Source organism: Mesocricetus auratus, unplaced genomic scaffold (genome assembly GCF_017639785.1).
Source record: "Mesocricetus auratus isolate SY011 unplaced genomic scaffold, BCM_Maur_2.0 Super-Scaffold_100676, whole genome shotgun sequence".
NCBI lineage: Eukaryota > Metazoa > Chordata > Mammalia > Rodentia > Cricetidae > Mesocricetus > Mesocricetus auratus.
This window is the reverse complement of record NW_024429266.1, coordinates 148,548,839-148,567,750: the sequence shown is the minus strand read 5'-3', so window position 1 is coordinate 148,567,750 and position 18,912 is coordinate 148,548,839. Positions and strand designations below refer to the sequence as shown.

At 40.8% G+C, this 18,912-nt stretch overlaps 1 protein-coding gene across 1 annotated transcript in view; it reads right to left on the bottom strand.

Annotated features, from left to right (window-relative positions):
• Gfpt1 (glutamine--fructose-6-phosphate transaminase 1) overlaps window positions 1-16,033 on the bottom strand; it is a 44,327-nt gene extending 28,294 nt beyond the window's left edge. Inside the window, exons 1-8 of the mRNA XM_005071116.4 lie at window positions 15,903-16,033; window positions 11,454-11,561; window positions 8,167-8,274; window positions 7,330-7,455; window positions 4,651-4,709; window positions 3,313-3,447; window positions 1,859-1,920; window positions 753-832 (exon numbers count right to left, since the gene is read on the bottom strand). Coding sequence (XP_005071173.1) covers window positions 753-832; window positions 1,859-1,920; window positions 3,313-3,447; window positions 4,651-4,709; window positions 7,330-7,455; window positions 8,167-8,274; window positions 11,454-11,561; window positions 15,903-15,909 — 685 coding nt within the window. The 5' untranslated portion in view covers window positions 15,910-16,033. The remainder of the gene's footprint in view (window positions 1-752; window positions 833-1,858; window positions 1,921-3,312; window positions 3,448-4,650; window positions 4,710-7,329; window positions 7,456-8,166; window positions 8,275-11,453; window positions 11,562-15,902) is intronic.
• Window positions 16,034-18,912: the final 2,879 nt, after the last annotated feature.

The window sequence follows — 18,912 nt, the reverse complement described above, 5'->3', positions numbered from 1 at the left end:
CAAATCCTTAAAAAACAAAACCAGGGAGCCTAGGATACAAGCCAGCAGTAAAACATTTGCCTAGCGTGTTTAAGGCTCTGTGTCTGAATACCACCCCAGAACCAATAAAGAATAATAAACCCCAAACATAAAGACTAAAATATGACTCCAAATTGAAATAAAACCAATCAAGACCTAAAAGTAAAATGTCATGCATCTAAATCTAGCTTAGCTGACAGTGAGGCTAAATCACTTAGGAAGTGATGCTTAGTTCAGTGTTCCTTCCCTAATCAAAGCATGCATCCTTAGTTTTGAAATATTCCTCAAACCTCTCATTTTAAGAAAATAGTTATGATATAATGCAACTTTCAAAATGGCAAAAGCAAACAGACAAAATATATTCTGCAAATTAGAAAAATGTCAAAGCATCTCCCCACAAAATAAGCATTTTTAGAACTTTGTACACTTCAAAAACAAAGAATTAGTAAATGAAGGGGAGCAGGTGAAATCCCTCCATCCATGCAGAGTGCATTCCCACCTCTTTCTGCCTGTGATGCCCACCATGTGAATTTTGATCCAATCTGAGTCCTAGCTAAGGATGCACAACAGAGAAAAATTCTTCTTGTCAGTGTTCACAACAAGTTTTTCATGTCTACATACAACTATGTAATTGTATGCACAGGCACACACAGATCTGACTGAACAGCATTACCACAGCATATAGAACAGGGTTCTCAGCTGCACTGTTCTTACAATGTAATGCAACAGCTTACCTGTTCTGTACAGAATTGGAATGTGATCTGTAGAAAGCTTATGTTCACTCCGCACACCAATCAAGAGGGGGCTACCTCTCCTGAAATGCAAGATGAGTCACAATCAAACCTTTTGCATAAATAACGTACTAACAATACAAAATTCAAAATTCATTTTAATTTGAAATGTAATGCTCTTCAAATGATTTAATTTAGAAATAATCACAATGTTCTTAGACCAATAAGAACATTTAATGTCTGCTAACAGAAAGCTATCTTTAATCTGAAAGCAGGATCCTAAGGATATATTGGTGTCTGTATAAATGAATGAAAAGTTCCACTTCACATTAAAAGAACAATTTAAAATACAATGCTATAAAATATGAGTTACACATATATATTTGTGTATACATTATACAATATAGTTTATATATTACATATATACATGTTTATAACATGTTATCAAAAATGAATTGAACTTCAGGTGTAACAAAATAACTACATTAGAAGACTGAGTCCTTAGGCCACACCTGAGTACTTCTAATAAATAGTTTTCAACTGGCAAACTACAATCGCACTAAGGTTTTACTGAGACAGTAAAGCCCTTCTTCTGCAGCTGCTTCATGCCAGCACTTTAAGAGCTAGCAAGGAGGCCATGTGGCCCAACAAACTCAAATATTTGCTATCTGACCCATTCTGGAAAAAAAAAAAATCACCAACTCATATTTTATAACACTGAATTTTAAATTGTCCTCTGCCCTAAGAACTTCATGGTCATTTATAAAGCATTTTAGCAAAAGCCTAGCAAAATCAGTGGTGGTACAATTACTTAAGAATGTGGCATGTTTCCAAAAAATATGGAGAAAGTTAATGCTTTGGAGCTGAAATTAAAGAATATTCCATATCCAAACTCACCACCATGCTCACCAAAGACAAGTCACAATGCCTAAGTGTATTTGGTTTACTATGAGACTCTGTTAAAGAATGATACAAGGAATGAGTATACAGAAATAAACACAGGCAAACCTCTAAGAAAACAAAAAAGGGTCATTCACAAACTAGTGAGAGTTATCCTGTAGCCCGAATGTTTCAAAGTGCATGTCATGTTAGTCTTAAATCTCTTGTACCTTGTGACAACTGCTTGCCCAGGAAAATGAACACTTTTAAACACAAGTGCAAAAGCACCTTCCTATGGAGGAAAAGGAAACATCAGCAATATTTCTTGGGAATAATTATCAAACAAAAACACATTTAAAACATACTGGCTTCTGCATGGACATTTCTTGTTCACACTAGTGTTCTTTTGAACCAGTTTTTTTTTTTTTAAACAAGCCTCCATTTTAGATGTTGCAGCAAGATCTCTCTAAGATACTGATTCCTGAGCTCTGATCGGAGCAAACTAACTTTTACCATCACGCTTACTTTCAAATACTGCTTCTAAAGGCAGACCACCTGGAAAGTCACCTGTGTGCATAGCACATTTCTCACAGACATGTATCTTTCAGACTATTAATTTGTTCAGGAGGTCAGAATTAGCAAGGATCCCAAACTCCACAACCAAAACCCATCTTTGGCCCTCATCATTGTATTCTACTACTAACCTCTACTCTTTCTGCCCTCAGTTTTGGGCTTAACAAATATACACAATCATAATTATTAAATGAGATGGAGAAGCCAGGCAATGGTGGCACACGACTTTAATCCCAGCACTCAGGAGGCAGAGGCAGGTAGACCTCTGTGAATTTGAAGGCCAGCCGGGTCTACATAGAGAGCTCCAGGATAGACAGGGCTGTTACACAAAAACAAAAACAAAAAACCCAAATAAATAAATAAATAAACGAATGAATGAATGAATGAATGAGAAATGGCTCTCTGTTAAAAGCAATGCTGCTCTTGAAGAGGATTTAAGTTTGTTTCCCAGCACCCACACTGAGCAGCTCACAATCACCTGTACCAATGCTATCTTCTGGCCTCCACAGACACTAATACTGAGATCTGACTCTACACACATACACACACACACACACACACACACACACACACACACACACAGAGAGATACTGACAATAAAATACCTTACAAATAAAGCTGTCTATTGTTAGAGTCCTTTGAATTAAAAAAAAAAATGAATCAGCATAGAATCTGCTCATCAAACCTCATTTTAAGAAAGCTATTCGGAATTAACATTAGCACAACTATTTTGCACATGTGTATGTATTGGACATGCATGTTAGTATGTGTGGACACACATGGTTGTGGTTATAGATGTGGGTGTATAGGCACATGTGTGAATATAGGCAGAGGCCAGAGGTTTGATGCTGGCTATCTTATTCAATTGCTCTGTGCCTTATATACCAAGGTGGGGTCTCTCACATGACCCCACAGATTCAGCTAGTGCAGCCAACCAGACAGCTTGCTCCAGAATCCAGTTGGCACTACAAAGAGGCTTCCATATCTACCCAGCATTTCTGTGGGTGCCGGGAATCTGAACTCTGGTCCTCAAACCTGCATTGCCAGTGCTTAACTGCTGAGTCATTATCTCAGTCCTGACATAGTAATCTTAAAATGTATGGTTTTATACCAGTTGTTGGATAACTCTCTCCACCAAGGTAGTAAAACTGACGTCCTGACTTTCCCAGTTGTCATACATGTACTTGACAAGCTTAGCAATGGTTTCTGTATCTGTTTCAGATTCAAAGTCATAGCCTTTGCTTTCCTGCAAGTAGAAAAAAGAAAAAAGACATTTAAATAAATACAATGTTCAAGTCTTTTCTAACTTAATGGCTCCTTTGTTAGCCTTTTAAAAATTTTTATTAGATTTATTTTGTTTTATATGTGGATGCTTTGCCTGCATATATGCCTGTGCATGTATGTTGATTGGTGCCCTTGGAGATCAAAAGAGGGTATCAGATCCCCTGAAACTGGAGTTACAGACAGCTGTTAAACACCAGATGGGTAATGGGAATCAAATCCAGGTCCTCTGCAAGAGCAACAAATATTCTTAACTCCTGGGCCATCTCTCTAGACCCCACGCAAATATTTTCTAGAATTTTTCACTCAAAAACCAAATGAATTCCTAATTGCATGTGTGCACATAATATATGTGTGCTCATGTATGGTACATGTGTTACAGTGTGTGTTTGGAGGTTAGAGGACAACATTAGGAATTAGTTTTCTGTCTCCACCATGTAGGTTTCAGGTAATAAACTCAATGTTGTCAGGTTTCAGTGGCAAACATTGAGCTATCTCACCAGCCTCTAAAATCTTACTAATCACTAACTTTTTTGGATGTCATACTGAATTTACATAAAATCTAAATTAATATTAATTTAGTTAAAATTAATTTTTCAATTAATTATTCAATTAATTTAAGGTTATTTTGAATCAAAATTAAAGTCTGATTATAGAGAAACAAAATACTACTGAGTACAACTCAATACGTTTAACATATATACTTCATATGAATTAAATCATAAATAATTAAAATATAGTGGGAATATATAATATTCTAAATACTAGATTCATAGTGAGTAACAATTCTTTGGTGATCCTTAACTGTCCAGTAAAGTCATTGGTTATACATGGCCATGTAAACATAAATTTAAAATCTAGTTTCTCTGTCACAGATGTTCAGCAGTACCATATGCACAGCTCCCACTATGTTAGATACAGATAGTTTCCATCACTGTAGAAACTCAACAATGCTGAGGTGGTACTGTCTCAGTACAGCACACAGTTAGCCCTCAAAACGCCCCACAAGAAATCAGAGCTACTCCACTGTCAACAGAGAGAAATACAATAAGCCACACACCCTGTGATTATCTTGGGAATTACTTGAGCAGTCTAAATAACGTTGCACGTCCCTGACTCTCAGAAGTATTCTCAAAGATGGTTGTCTCTCTGAGGTCACTTTACTTACCAAAAACTTTTTCAAGTCTTTGTAGTTGGTGATGATTCCATTATGAATAACAATAAATTCTAGAAGAGATTAAAGTATTGACAGAATATAAGAAGTCTGATAAATGTTATGACTATAGACAGATTTTCCTTCATATTTTCCCTTTTTGTATTTGTGGGTTGAATCTAGGACCTCCTACATGTTAGGCAAGCACTCTGCCACTAAACAACCTCCTGGCCCTGGTATTTCACATTTTTGAGACAAGGTCTGCCCCTATGTAGTCCAGACTAGCTTTGAACTAGTAGAAACCTCCAGTTCTGTCACTCACGTACTAGGGTTACAGGCATGCACCACCACATCAGGTGGTGGATAGATTCTTATCAAGTCAAAAAGTTAGTATACTAGTTAGTGTCCTCCAGGTCATGTGCTTCTTACTGTGCCTTGACATCGGGCAACAGCACTGCTTCTGCACTGATGCACAGTGTTAGAGGGCACGTACATGAGGAAATACACCAGTTCTGATTTCTGCTACACTAAACTACCACTACCCTAACACTAGAGAATGAAAGGAACAGAGCAAGTCTCCTGCACCTGTTTCCTCACTTGCAAAATGCTACTCTACTTGACCACTCTCAGTCTCTGTTCATTTATTTGCTTAAGTTTAAAAAGAAGTCTTTTACAACTAAAACAATCTCAGTGACACTAAATAAAGTTTCAGAACTAATAACTACATAATCACCAAGTTCTATAAATTGATTTGTGTAAGGTCCAGATGACTCCTGGAATGTCACATGAAAATGTCAAAGTAGCATTACAAGAGCAAATAAATATAATGCTGAGAGATCAATTTATCTATTTTTATTAAATAATGACTGAAAAATATTAAAAATAGATAACCAAGAGTTAACAGTATTCTGTGCAGCCATGATAGTATACAGTATGGCTTTAAATTCACAAATCAAAAGAATAATTATGGCTGGGTATGGTGACATATGCCTTCAATTCCAGCACTCAGGAGGCAGAGGAAGGGGGATATCTCAGTTCAAGGCCAGTCTGGCCTTCATAGTGAGTTCCAGACCAGCCAGGGCTTCATAGTGAGACCCTGTCAAAACGACAAAAAAGAATAATTATTAGTAAATACAATAGTTTTGTTACCTTGGCTGGTCTCAATTCCTAGACTTAAGCACTCTTCCTACCTCAGCCTTCTGCATAACCAGAACAACAGGCATGTGTCACTACACCTAATGTAAATCTAATTTTATATTATAGCATTCAAAATGTTCTGTATACCTAAAGATCTCACATTTGTCTAAAAAAAGAAAGTAATCAAGACTACTGAGCCTACTGGGGTCACTTCAAAAAGAAACAGGAACCAACTCAAATAAGCTCCCAGTGTGGCAAAACAAAAAAAGTGCTGCAGCAATACAGAGCACTACCTCAGTACACCGAAATAAATCAAGTATCTACCACAAACTACTTAGAGGTATCTCAATAGTGCAGCACATAGCACTTCGGTCTCATGAACTGTTTGGAGGAAAGGAGAAGAGGAGCAAGAATGGTAAAGACAGAGTGCAGTGTGGGACATGCAATGACATGTGTATGTCATAAGAAAATGCATTCTTTGTGTGCTAACTCGAAAATCAACTTTAAAGACACTCAAAATAATTATCATGAGTTTATAATAATGAAAATAACACATTGCTCAGGATAACATTAAATTCACTTCATGTCTGAAAAATGGTAAATAAAGGAAAATAATCAAGCATTCAGCCTGCCTTTCCTATAGAAGCTATACCTCAGGCTGACCAAGCAGTTGTAGACATATCTGAGCTCTAACTGAAAGAGGACTTGAGGCACTAGACTACTGGCATTTGACAATCCCTACAATCTCAACAGTAATCACCAGTGGCTAACATGACACTGTGACCAGCTGTGGAAATAATCACAATCCTCATTTATGAGAAATACTCAGGGCTGCAGACACAGCTCATGGTGGAGACCTGCTTAGCATCAGTGCTCCCTCGGCTCAATGCCTAGGGCTGGAAAAATAAAATAACAGATCTGTTTACCAGTGCATGATGGCACACAGCTATAATCTCAGTTCTTGGGAGGCAAGGAAAGGAGGATCAATCCAAGTTCAAGGCCAACCAAATCTACAGAGTAAGACCATTTTACAAAACAAAACAGACAAAAAAATCGAAGACATGGGGAAACATTAAATAACATAACAGGAGTAGATATAATTAGCAATACCTAGACTACAGGAAACTTACAGATAAACAACACATTAAATTACAAGAGGTAAAAAGACTGGCATATTGCACCGGGTAGTGGTGGCGGCATACGCCTTTAGTCCCAACATTGGGAGGCAGAGGCAGGCGGATCTCTGTGAGTTCAAGACCAATCTGGTCTACAAGAGCAAGTTCCAGGACAGCCTCCAAAGACACAGAGAAACCCTGTCTCAGGGAAAAAAAAGGCTGGCATATTGAAGTTGTCAATCTTTAGTACTGGAATTCTAAAATAACCTATACAAGGAGGATTGTTGAAGTTTTGTGATGGGATCAAGTTTTATATACACCCTGAATACATTTTGAAATTTCCAGATGAGAATCTAATTAAAATAACAACATAAGCACCTTGATTCTCCTTCCATCACTGGCCCACTAAAATCATTTCCAATTACACATAAGCTATTCATACCATTATTTTTATCAGAGCGTTGGGGGTGACTATTGACAGGACTAGGTTCTCCATGTGTTGCCCAACGGGTATGAGCTATTCCAAGATGTACATCAAATTCTATATCCAAGTCCATATCTTGTTGTTCTGTGAAAGATAAAATTTAAAACTAGTATTTGTTAATGCTATAGATTAAATTATATTAAATATAACCAGTACCCCCTTCCACAAGGTTTGTGTTTCAAGATACTCAGTGGATGCCTACAACTGCAAATGGTATAGAGCTCTACATACAGCATGTGTTTTCCTATACCATGTCATTATGGCCTGTGGCCACAGGGTTTCCTGCTATGAGACGTGACAGCAGAATGCAGAACTAGTACTAACTTGTTTTTCTTCTCAGTTTTAGATAAAAGGTCATTCTTATCATATCTCCTAGCAGACTCAACATTTGATCTTCCTTCTTTCCTTGTTAATTAAGAACTTTCACCTTCACAAGAAGCACCTTCTGGATTTTCTGATAGATCAGCAGACCAGCATCAGCATCTTGCATTTGGGGTCATTATCAAGCAAAGTAAAAACCATGCCAAGTGGAAACATATGAGCAGACTACCTATGCAAGGCCTATTCTCAGGATGGCTTTTCTGAAGCTTCTTCATTAGAAGTCTGAGCTTGCCCTAAATCCACTGCACCTAATTTCCTTCCTAGTTGCTACGATCATGTCTGAAGCTCAGAGACAATTTAAAGCCAAGCAGTTAACAAAATTACTTTTCTTCCTTCTCTTCAACCTTTAAGTCTTCCTCAAAATGGATTCCACAAAAGGAGAAAATGGGAAAAAAATCAAATTAAGTACATTACTGTGAACTTCTTCATCCAGTGCCTTAACTTTTCCCTTCTTCTTAATGAGCTGGATTTTGCCGGCATTGGCTTCCCAGTCTTTGTCATTGCCGCCATCAAGTCCCACACCTAAATTAGTAAGAGGTAGATAAGAAAACAAGACTTAGAAACTGATTGTTAAGAGTACCAATATGAGGCCAATAATAATAATAATAATAATAATAATAATAATAATAATAATGGGAAATTATATATTCATCTAACTAACTAACTTACCAAGTAGATTTTCTGAAAATCTATTATGTGTTAAGTGAAAGCTGCTTAAAACAATAAATGAAAATAAGGCTGCGGGGACAGCTCAGTGGTAAAGAGATTATTTAGCACACATGGGACCTTGGGTTCAAACCCAGCATCAGAAAAGAGGGTAAGAGAAGGGAGGTCAAGAAAGGGGTTAGGAGAGCCCAATTCTTGTTGAGAAAACAGAGAAAGAATAATGATAATCAAAATTATTACTTGTACAAGCAATTGCCTCTAGGCAGTGGTGATTCATGCCTTTAATCCCAGCACTGATCTGAGTTCAAGGCCAGTCTGGTCTACAGAGTAAGTTCTAGGACAGCCAGAGCTACACAGAGAAACCCTGTCCAAAAATACAAAACAAGCAATTGCTATATATAAATTATAAACGGTGAAAAGGTGCCATGGGCACAATGGAGAACTGCAGAAGAGAGGCATGCCCCTCTGAAGGGGAAAACAAGTGATAGTCAGGAAAGCATCTCTTGAAATTTTACTTAAGTTACTAAGGAACTTGAAAAACTTTCTTAGACCCTGAAGGTCATTTCAAACAAAATAATATGGCAAATGCTCTGAAAATGGCAGAGAGGAGGATGAGTTGGCGAGGGAGAAAGAGGATACTACTGCAGCAACAAAGCAAAAATGTAGAAGAACCAACTTAACAGGTGAAGGAGATGAATGAGAGAAACACAAGGGCCTGGATGGGATTTGAGAAGGCAGTAAACAAAGTTGTCTCCTGGGTTCAAAGGATCTGTAGAATGATTACTGATAGAAGGGACACAGAACAGAATGAGGTATGTAGTGAGGGTCACAGTGTCCAATTAAATTATGAACCTGCAAAGTGCACTACATTATGATCTACTCAGGAAGATAATTCTAGAAGGCACTTGGAAACATGGGTCTACAACATAGGAAGCACACTAGGATTAGAAATACATAAGACAAATGTGGTAGCACACACCTGTAATCCTAGCACTCCACATACTGAGGCAGGAGAATGATAAGTTTGAGACCAGGTTGGTTTACAAAGAAAGACTGTCTCAAAAACTTAACAAAATACATGGATTGTTAAGTCCCAATGTAAAGGGTTGATGAAGTCATTTCACCATGAAAACACAAAGACAAGTGAGGTGAGGAAACATTCTGAGACTGGGAATAGTGGTCATGCTTGTAATCTCAGCACTTGGGAGAAAAGGTCTATCTGGGTTATAGAGTAGGACCTAATCTCAATAAATAAATATAAAATGAAAAACTCTTCAAGAGCATTCCTATTTGAGACATAAGAAAAGGAGCCTCCAAAGCTGACAGAAAACATAATCAGCATTCTTATGAGAAGATATATTGTTGGAAAAGCTAAAATTGGAGAATTTGAACAACTAAGGAAGAGGACTGGGTATTAGCATGCCACTAAAACAGGAAATGAGAAGCCAACACTGTTATTCCTAGAAAGACTAAGGTTGGCCCTTGATTGGCATCTAGGATCTTAGATTTCAGAGGGATGCCTGCCACATGAAGGGGTAAGTGTGGTTCCTGTACCTGGACTGTTCATGAACAGTGTGTTCCTCTGGGATGAACTGCTACTAGGTGCTGGGCCCTGAGTCATCAGAGGCTTACCCAGTAGACAACATCCACATGGACCATCTCAACCTGTGGCTAGGGAAGTTAAGTATATCCTGTTAAGAGAGACCTCTTGGAAGCTGTCGCCTGCTTCCTGCAGACTTCATCCTACACACGTTCCTGTTCCTGACAGTGATCTGGATTCTTCTGCTGTAGTGAATCACAGAGCTATGCAATCAACTCTCTGCCAAGGCTCATGAGTCACTCCAGGAACCATGGAATAGGAGCTTCCGGTAGACCCCAACACAGGGAGCTAGAGTGAAACTGACTCTGCCAGAAAGTCAGGTTTTTACTTGGCTTGTCATTTACATAAAACAGAGAATCTTGGCTCTGTATATCACTTAGTAGTAAAGTGATTACCCAGCATGTACAAGACCCTAAACTTGAATCTTCAGCACAAAAAGAAAAAAACATTTCTTCATGTTTAAATGACATAGAATAAGTCCATGGAGAGAAAAAGAAATGAAAGAAAAATGGATTTATAGGGGCTGGAAGAGATGGCTCAGAGGTTAAGAATTGTTTTTGCGCTGGTGTTGGTGGTGCATGTTTTTAATCCCAGCACTTGGGAGGCAGAGGCAGGCAGATCTCTGTGAGTTCGAGGCCAGCCTGGTCTACAGAACGAATGCCAGGACAGGCTCTAAAGCTACACAGAGAAACCCTGTCTTGGGGGAAAATTTTTTTTAAAAATCAATAAACACTTTTAAGAAAACAAAGAATTTATAGGGTAAGGTGTCCTATAACTTATTCCCATAAAAATGTCCTCTGACTTACGTTTTTTTAATTATTATTTTTTTATTTAATGTATATTGGTTTGTCCATATGAGGGTATTGGATCCCTTGGAACTAGGGTTACAGAGATTTGTGAGCTGCCATGTGGATACTGGGAATTGAACTCAGGTCCTTTGGAAGAGCAGCTAGTACTCTTAACCACTGAGCCATCTCTCCAGCCCCCATGATTTATGTTTTTATAGTCAACTTTTGCTTTGTTTTATGAGACAAAGTCTCCTGCAACCCAGGCTGGCCTCAAACTTAATATGTATCTAAGGATAACTTTGAATTTATCTTCTTGACTCTACTTCCTCAGTGCTAGCATTACAGGTATGAACATCAAACCCAGTTTGTGCGTGGTGCTAGGGATGAACGAAGGCTTCAAGTACTCTAACAAGTAAAGCACAGACCCAGTCCTATAGCAACACTCTTTATAAAAGAAACTACTATGAGAACCAATTTCCACATAAATGATAATACTATTGAAATGACATAAGGAAACCCTTTAGACATAACTTGCATTTACAAAACAACAAAGCAAACACAGAGTTAAGTCTCCTAAAAATAATAAAAACACTACTTAAGAGTCCAGAATCAATGCAAACCCCATAGTATATTTTTAAAGAAAATACCAGCAGAATCATATCCTCTGTACTCCAATCTCTGAAGGCCTTTGATTAGGGTCTCCAAGATTTCTCTTCTTGTTCGGGGAACATGGTAATTTAAATAAGCAAATATACCTAAAAAAAAAAAAGAAATATTTAATGGGCAACTCTAATGAACCAAACCTGACATAATTATATTTAGGCTATACAAATATATAAAGCTAGAGTTCATTTTTAGAAAATAAATAAACCCTCATCTCAAATTATTTAGAGTCCACAAAACTTTTTCAAAGAGGATCTTCTTATAAACACAAAAGATTAACAAAAATATGTCCAAATAAATGTCTAGTTATTTTCAACAATGCTTATAAAGCTAATCATGTATTTCCTTAACTGACATTTTGTCAACTAAATTTATTTCTTAAAAATTAAGCAAATCCATGGGCTATCTCTTAAATCCTATTACATTAAATACAGACACACACCTTCTAGTAAGTATTTTAAGCCACTATAGTTCCTATAACTATATAGTTAAAATAACTGTTTACTTCCACTATCAATAATGTTTAGGAATAAACTATTTAAAATTTTTATTTTGGTTTTTCGAGACAGGGTTTCTCTGCTTAACAGCAGCCAGGACTATATAATATAAGATGATGTTTTTGTAAATTTAGTATAAACTGGAATCACCTGGGCAGAGACCCTCAAAGCCTCCATTAGACTGGACTATGGAAATATCTGTGAGACATTTTCATGACTAATGACTGATGTGGGAGAGGCAAACCCACTGTGGACAGTACCACCCCTGAGCAGGCAGTCCAGTGATATATAAGAAAGAAAGCTGAACAAACCATGAAGAGCAAGCCAGTAAGCAGCTGCTTTTTCTCCATCGTCTCTGCTTCAGCTCCTGCCCAAGCTTTCCTTAATGAGACTCTAATGTACAAGATGTAATAAACCCTCTCCTCTTCAAGCTGCTTTTAATCATGATGTCTTATCCCAGTAACAGGAAAACAAACTAGCTTAGGTGTGTGCCTCAAAAATAAAGAAATAAATAAATGAGAAAGGCACAAATCGAGAGTAAAAGACAAAATAACTAAAAATAGGCACCCTATTCTCTGGAAGTATAAAATACTCACATAAGGTATTACTGGGTTAATATATTGCTTCCAAAGTTTGCTTGACTACAGGATCTTGATGGCACAAACATATAGTAAACATTTTGACTGTTTTATTAGAATATTGAATTGAAAAACACAAAGCATGGAATCTTAGTTCTTATTCTTTTGCTTTAACACTTTACAATACTGAAAATCAGTATTTCAAAAAAACTTAATTAGGTAGCTTTTTCATCAATATCTCTGCCTTGTTGGGGAAGTCCTATGCATTTGTCAATAAAGCACTGTCTGGCCAATAGGGAATCTAGATAGGAGGGACTAGGAGTCCAGAAGGACTCTGGGTAAGAGAAACACGAGAGTCAAGATGTAATGCCATGGGGTAGGAGCCCGGAACTATTCTCCGGTAAGAGAAATACTTAGATTAACAATTATGGGGTAATTACTTAAGTCAGAGCTAGCCAGTAAGAAACAAGCAAGGCCAACAGCTTCATAATTAATACAGCGTTATTTGGGGACTACAACGTGGCAGAGCCCAGGCGACTGGCGGGTGATAAACCAAAGTGGCTGGCAAGGAAAAGCCTCTCTTTACACTGCCTAAAAATTGTATTTCAACAATTAGAACATCAAGGTTATGTTACTCTAGTTCTGTCATGGATTGTTCAGGTTTGGTGGTGGGTAAGTGAATAAAAAATATATTCAATAGTGATAGTGTAAAATCTAATATGGAACCTCACAGCTGGAGAATGGCTACTGTAACTACAGAAATTCATTGAGATATATAGGCTTTGGGCAGCGTTAATTTTGATGTGTGATATTTATTTGCAAGTTTTTTATAATAAATTTTATAAGATTAAAATAATTCTAATAAAATTTTTAAAAATTTGAAAGGTTTGGGAGGTAGCCATTCCTATAATCCCAATACTTGAGAAGCTGAGATAGGATATCAGGAGTTGTGGTGGTCTGAATAAAAATGGCCCCCATAGACTCAGAAAGTGGCACTATTAGGAGGTGTGCCTTGTTGGAGTAGGTGTGGCTTTGTTGGAGGAGGTGTGTCACTAGGGGGTGGGCTTTGAGGTCTCAGAAGCTAAAGCTAAGCCCAGTGGCTCACTCTCTTCTCCCCCTGCCTGTAACAGTAGAACTCTCAGCTCCTTCTTCACCTCCATGTCAGCCTGCACACCACCATGTGTCCTGCCATGATGATAATGGGCTGAACCTCTGAAACTGTAATAAGAGTTGTCATGGTCATGATGTCTCTTCACAGCAATAAAACCCTAAGAGGTTCTCAGCCTGAGATACAGGAACAAAATGATACAGAAGAAAAAAGAACTCTCATCTTTTTAAGTTTCAAATTTTAATTTAAAGGAAACGAGCTGAAAGGCATGATCTTAGACTTCAAATACTGTGTGCTAGCATGTTTGTTCTTCATAATCAGTGGAACTCAGTTTAACAGCTGTCCTACACTAGAAGCCACTATAACAATTTCCTCTTACAAAGACTTCCTTCATGAACTAGATCTGATTTCTTTTTTTTTTTTTTCATTTTGTTTTACACTTTTCTTCCTGGAACAAGATGAGGAAATAACCTGCAACCAGAATGTCAGGCACTTCTCCAACACAGTTAATTAGCTGGGAGTGGTGGCAGAGTCCTTTAATTCCAGCACTGAAGGATCAGGAGTTCAAGGTTATACCCTGGCTACATGACTCCCATCTCAAAAGATAAGAGAGAAAATACTTAGCTACCAAATGCAACACACTAGTAGTAATCAACCAGCTTGAAAATTCACTACTTACAACTCCTCCAAACTAATTTGTTTTGCAAAACCAATCTATTAATTCAACAGTAAAAGCTAATTGATTATGAAGTCAATTCTACTCCAATAATTTCAATATTCTATAGGTGTTTCTGTTTTGATGTTTTAGAATCTAGAATCTCTAAACTTACACTCGCTCTTCATTTTCAAAAGGTGAAATGATTAAACACAAGAAAAACCACACTAAAGAGTACAACCCACCTCCTGTTCAATTTTTTTTCATGTAAAAGACTCCAAAGAATGTTTCTCAACAGCTTCAATTCTTACAATAATACGTCTCTTTAAAAAGTGAGCCAGGCATGGTATGGAGGTTCATGCCTAGAATCTCAGCACTCATGAGACTGAAGGAGGAGCTATAATCTAGGCCAGCCTGAGGAGCAACATTAAGACAGTATCTCTCAGAGTGCACTTTCTTCTAGTGGTAACGTCAAAAGGAAAGGTAAGAGTATAACTCTTTTTATGGACTTTTAATGGCTCATCCCATTTTAGAGCATTATTAGTCATGGCACATAATTCTCACAGTAACACTTTCAAATAATAATCTTAAAACATGGAATAAAAGAGCCTGACTTTATTTTTTAATGGTTCCAGTAAAGACATATGTTGAACATTTGTACATGCCTGATGTATCATCTCTGGCCAGGACTCTTGCCCTGTCTCTGAGCCCATTTCATCAAGTAACTGACTTAGTAATGGTTCCTCCTGAGAAACTTAAAGAGTGGCAGGGGGTTAATGTGCATTATCATTGTCAGAGCTCTAACTTGAGATCTATTAGGCCTGCCTAAAAAAAAAAAAAAAGTGACTATAATTAGGTATTTTTTAAAATGCAAGATAAATTCAAGAAATGCTACCAGCAAGTTGTCATTCATATTTGTAATCTCAGCACTTGGGAGACTGAGGCAGGACACTGAATTCCAGGCCAACCTAGACTCAGCTACAGAAAGAAAAAAAGATGGGGGGGGGGGGTGAAGAAAGGCTGGGGGTGTGGCTAGGGACAGGGGACTCTCTTAGCAAGCTGACTTTATGAGTTTAACCCCAGGAGCACATAGTCCGTGCACAGGTTGCCTCACTCTCCCGGTGGACCCTGCTGCGGGCATCCCTCCACACCTCCTCGGTGGGCGCGCTCACCCCGCACTTCCTCTAGAAGGCAGACATTATCTACCCTCTGAGCGCTACTCAAAGGAGCCCCTAGAGCGCCGAGACACGCTCCCAGGAGCCCGCCCCAGCCCCTTCAGTAGCCTCTGACTCCCGAGGGCCCCACAGTCTCCGCGGCGGGCCCCTCATCTGCAGCATACTAACTCCAGCCGCCCCCTCGACCCAGGAATCCCCATCTTGGAGTCCCTACCCCCACGGACGCCCTTCTCCCCAGACACCCTTCTCCAGATGCCGGCTCTCCTCAGGACCCTCGCTCTGCTCAGGACTCCCGCCCCACAGGCCACCTCCCTCCTCAGGACCCCGGCCCCAAGGCCGCTCGTTGACTCGCGCACAGTCCACCTCTGGCTTCGCGGCACGGGCCCTGCGGCCGCCACACGCCCCCGTCGCGGCCCTTACCGCACATGATGCTGGTCGCGGGGCGAGGGCCGAGCGGTCGGGCGCGCGAGAGCTTCGGGAGGGAGGACGAGCTCCGGCCGGGGTGGCGGCGATGAGGCGGACTCCGGGATGCGACAGCTCGGACACGACAGCGGCACTCGCGGCTCGTCCCTCAACTGCCGCCCCGCCCCCCCGGCAACGCGCGCCGCCGCGGCTCTCCCATTGGGTCGCGCCCGCGCCGCTCACGCGCAAGCCTCGCCCCCGAGGCGCGCAGGCGCGGAGCTACGGGCGGCGAAGACGTGGCAGGGGCTCGTCCCGCATCCGGCTCAGGTTCCTGCAGCCGCCCGCCGAGGGCGAGCCGTGTGGTGGAGGCGGAGTGGGAATGTTTACAAAACTATTTGCATCCGGCGAGGAGGAGAAAGAGGGGGTAGAGAGCCGGAGGGCGGAAGGGAGAGCCTGAGACAGACGCGTCAGTGTGCCTCAGCAACGGTGGCCGGAACTGGGCGGTGGCACAGAGGTGTGCGAGCCTCTAGGGCTGCCTTTCCGGTGATGACCTGAGCTGTAGACGAAGGTGCTCGGCGCCCCACCCCCTGCCTTCCTCGCTGTTCTTTGACTTTGGTACCTTGGCTGGGCGGCCCCAGCACTGCGCCTGGACTCAGAAAACTGCGGGCGGCGTCTAACTGCCCACCTGAGAGGACTAGAGGAAGCCCGTGGGCACGGTGCACCCGCGATCGCTCATGCCATAAATGAGCGAAGAGAGGAGACGTGTCCCTGAGAAGTTAGCAGGCGTTTGCTTCTGGAAGGTTTAACTAGTACCTTCGGGCAAATGTAGCTGGTTGATAGCTCTAAAGGAAATAAATGGTGTAGGGCTAACGGGAGCAGGTGTGCTGACCGCTGTTGAGTACTCTCAGCCTGTACCCCCTTCCTACCACACGTTCGAGCCCTGTGTGCTCTCTGACCGCACCGACATTCAAACCTGCACACCTGCATTGCTCTGCAGAGTCCCACATCCCTGCCACTTTTAAAAGCGATCTCTTGTCTTCGCCAGAAGGTTTTAACTTCTCACCCTTTGGTCTGCCTCAAACAATAGCCTTCTGTATTAACGGCTTTTCTTTTCTTCCTCCCCACTAAGTTCTAAGTTCCTATATGAAGTAGTGGGTTTCGAATAAACTAGTATAGACCCTAACAAGAGGTGGTGAATCAACTCTTCTGGTGACTGGAACGATGACTCAGGATAAAGACACTCCCAAGAAGCTTGAGTCCCATCCCTGAACACCACAAAGGTGTCTTCTCGCCATACACACACACACACACACACACACGCACGAACTCACGCACGCACCAGTTTTACACCCAAAACCGAATAAATGTTTATTTTTAATGTGTTGGGTCTTTTTTTAAGCCATAGGCACGAAATTGACTGTCACCTGGTTATAGATGCAAGGAAACAATGGCTTTTTTCAGTTTTTCATTACCTACCTCAAATAGAAGCTAGAAACTGTAGTCAAGGTATTTCTCATCTAAAAGTGCTTCATTATTCCAACTCATTAAACATGTCCCTGGATGATCTTGGCAGAGTTAGCACAGTGGACTGTTGGTTAACGTGCAATGCTTTTCTTAGAAATGGACCCCCCCTGGATAGACACGGTAGCCTAAGGACCAACTGGGAGACGACTAGGATGCTGCCGCCCCAGAGTGCAGGCGTGGTTTAAGTGCCTTGCATCTCTTGTTTGCTGTCAATAAACCTGTTGATGCCACAAAGAAAATGGCGACAGTGCTAGTGAAGTGTTCCAACTATAGTAATACGTCCTGCCGTTTCTGCCTGCTACTGGCTCAGTCTCTGATCCTCTCCATGCGGCTGCTATCTCAGTAGGTGCTGGGCACCAGCTGAAAGGAAACTGTAAAGGCCCAAAATGTTCTCCAACCCAGCCTTGAACAAACTCACTAAACCACCAGGACAAAGAATGCTTTGTCACAATGTGCCAGCTGAGACACTGTCCCTCCTCTATGTAGAGCGCTGCCTTCGCTGCGCCTGTAAAAGTAAAGCCTAGAGGAGAAATTAAATGATGTGTGAAGAGGGCTTCTGAGTCTAACTTGAACATCTGAGCCCATGGAAAGGATTTTTTTTCTCCTAACCCAACAGCGCTGAACAAATTTAAGGAAGGAAGAGGAAGGGAGAAAGGAGGGAGGGTCTTTGTCTAAGGGTTTCTATTGCTGCAGTGAAACACCATGATAAAAAGCAAGTCGTGGGGAGGAAAGGATTTATTTGGCCTACATTCCACATCACGAAAGAAAGCCAGGAGAGGAACTCAAACAGGGCAGGATTCTGGAGACAGGAGCTGATATAGAGTCCATGGCGGGGGTGCTGCTTACTGGCTTGCTCCTCATGGCTTGCTCAGCCTGCTTTCTTATAGAACCCAGGACCAGCAGGCCAGGAGTGGCACCATCAACCATGGGATGGGCCTCTTCTAGCAATCATTAATTTTAAAAATGCCTTACAGCCAGATCTTTTTTTTTTTTTTTTCAGTTTTTCGAGATAGGGTTTCTCTGTGGCTTTGGAGGCTGTCCAGGAACTAGCTCTTGTAGACCAGGCTGGCCTTGAACTCACAGAGATCTGCCTGCCTCTGCCTCCCAAGTGCTGGGATTAAAGGCGTGCACCACCACTGCCTGGCTACAGCCAGATCTTACGGAGACTTTTCTCGATTAAGGTTCCCTCCTTTCAGGTAACATTTCAAGCTGACATAAGATTAGCCAACACAGTTTTATTTGTCCTCTCTTCATGAGAGCCTACTTCACTTAAACCTGGTGGCTCTGTGCTGTGACCCTACTATGCAGTCTGATAAACTGAAGGCCACAAGAGCTCCTGGTCACTGAGTCTAAAGAAAGGGATCCTGTGAGGTGGCTTAGTTGAAAATGGCACTTGCTGCCAAGCCTGATGACCTGAGTTCTACCCCAGAACTCACATGGTAGAAGGAGAAAACTGACTCCCCAAGCTTATCCTTTGTCCTCCACACACCTGTGCATGCAGACA